The sequence below is a fragment of the Phalaenopsis equestris genome, unplaced genomic scaffold (genome assembly GCF_001263595.1).
Source record: "Phalaenopsis equestris unplaced genomic scaffold, ASM126359v1 Scaffold001019, whole genome shotgun sequence".
Taxonomy (NCBI): Eukaryota; Viridiplantae; Streptophyta; class Magnoliopsida; order Asparagales; family Orchidaceae; genus Phalaenopsis; species Phalaenopsis equestris.
Genome location: NW_018165458.1, coordinates 329,673 through 331,783, shown reverse-complemented (window position 1 = coordinate 331,783; position 2,111 = coordinate 329,673). Strand labels below are relative to the sequence as shown.

The 2,111-nt window shown below is 35.4% G+C and overlaps 1 protein-coding gene across 1 annotated transcript; it reads left to right on the top strand.

The window, feature by feature from the left end:
* Positions 1 to 589: 589 nt before the first annotated feature.
* On the top strand, positions 590 to 1,689 carry LOC110032756. The gene is made up of 2 exons (XM_020736503.1): positions 590 to 860; positions 942 to 1,689. The coding sequence occupies exons 1-2, from the start codon at positions 605 to 607 to the stop codon at positions 1,499 to 1,501; spliced, it is 816 nt and encodes a 271-aa protein (XP_020592162.1). The 5' UTR covers positions 590 to 604; the 3' UTR covers positions 1,502 to 1,689.
* The last annotated feature ends 422 nt before the right edge of the window (positions 1,690 to 2,111 follow it).

The following is a 2,111-nucleotide window of genomic DNA, read 5'->3' as shown; positions in this document are numbered from 1 at the left end:
TGAACAGCAGCTTGTATTACCAAAAGATATTTTGGTTCAAAAAAAAGTTTTTGATAATATTTTTCTAATTTCCTCCATCATGAAGCATATAAAATCAATCTTTCAAATGTAAGCCATATGATATACAACATAGAGAAAAAGAACCTATAGTTAGAAAAGGAAAATAAAAAATAAATTGTCCTCTGGTCATCGTTCTCAAACTCCGGAGCACTACTAAGCTCCTGCCCCATTGCCGTAATTTTGTGTTTTGGGCAAAAATTTATGTCCCAGATTGCACAATTATCTTTATACTATCAACCACTAAGAAATTTATAATCTCTATCCCCTCTCTCTCAAACTTCTAATTGATAGTTCTTGAATGTAGTGGAAGAGTTTATACTGCGCAAAGCAAGAGCAATTGATCCTTAATCTCATCAAATAAATTACTCTACTCATTAATGTAAGTAAAATTTAATTTTTAAATTTTTAAATCAATATAGCATAGCCGAGACACATGCAAGTACTCGAGCACTTGCAAAAGAAAAAGAAAATCCAATGCACCCGTGAACCTGCTGACCATCTTTTCTCACAAAAGGCCAAAAAAAACTCACATGTGTCTTCCTTCATGGGACTGCAGAGTCTCATCTTCCGCCCACAAAGAACCAGAAGCTCCCACTCACTAATCTCACATTACTTCATCATGGAGCTCAAGCTTCTCATTCTCTTTATCCTCCATTCCGCATTCCTCTTCACAAATTCTCACTCTCTGAAAACTATTCCAAAATCAACAAAGCTCAAGACAAACATTACAATCATTGGTTCTGTCTTCTGTGATGCTTGTTCTGAGAACACCTTCTCCAATCATAGCTACTTTATGCCAGGTATAAACTATTTAGAATAAAATTTCATACCTTTGTAAGTAAATAGAATAACCATGCTAACAAGTTTCTGAATTCTAGCAGGTGTTGAAGTGCTTATCCAATGCAAGTTTGCAGTAAACTCCAAATCAGTGGATGAGATATCAGTCACTGCAGAGAGAACAACAGATAATTTTGGTGTTTACAAGCTTGACATTCCACCAGTAGAAGGATTTCAGTGCAGGCAAGGGCTTGAGATCAAATCATTCTGTCGAGCGAGCTTGATTCAGAGCTCGTCTTCCTCATGTAGCATACCAGGAACACAGAGCTCCACAGCTCATGTGGCCATTAAATACAAAGCAAGAGATATTTGCATTCTTAATCTCAACACACTTAACTTCCACCCTGTGAAACGGGACAATACTCTGTGTGGTGCTGATGAGGGAAAAAGACCTGCAAACTTGGGGATTTCGTATTGTTTCTGGCCATTCTTTCCAACATTTGGATTTCCATGGCTGGATCTTACTTCTCAATTCTCTAGATTGCCATTGCCAGACCCACAGTCTTTACCTTTCAGCATCCCTTCGTGGATTCTTCCATTAATTGAGCCAACAAATTTTCCATTTCCTCTCTTTTATTCACCAACTGCAACACCTGTTCCATAATTTTAACTTTTCAACCATAGAATTCATCCTACGTTTACTATTAAGAGTGCTTGAAGATCTTTTTCGTCTCATCTATCCTAACTGTATGACTTTTTCTTCTTTAATTTGTGCTTTCTTATTGTGCTTGTTTGGATAATGTTGGTCGTTGTTGTAATTGAAATCTGCTATGTTGTTTGTTATTGTTGAAATTTGTTTCTTCTGGAATGCAGCAGCGTCATGAAAAGTTGTCTAAATTACTTGAATTTTTTTTGGGGCTTATTTTGTTGAAAATCGGATCTAAGCAGATCTGATACTATTTTTATTCAAGAGAAGTTCTATTAAGCTTAAAAATCAATGCTGATTGCTAACTATAACCAACTAAATGATCAAAGAAAGCTCCATGTAAAACTTCCATCAGCGATATTTCAGATTCTCATTGGTAAATATAATGGTAATAAAGGTGAATAAAAACAAAACGTAGATGGAAAATTTGGGACAATAACATATAGATTTATGTCCGCCATACATTGATTGAATAATTCGCTAAGTTTATAAGTTCTGAGAAAATGATACATATGCAATTTTGTTTATATCAAAGATTAAAAGGAAACATATATAGAGGGGCAGGCCC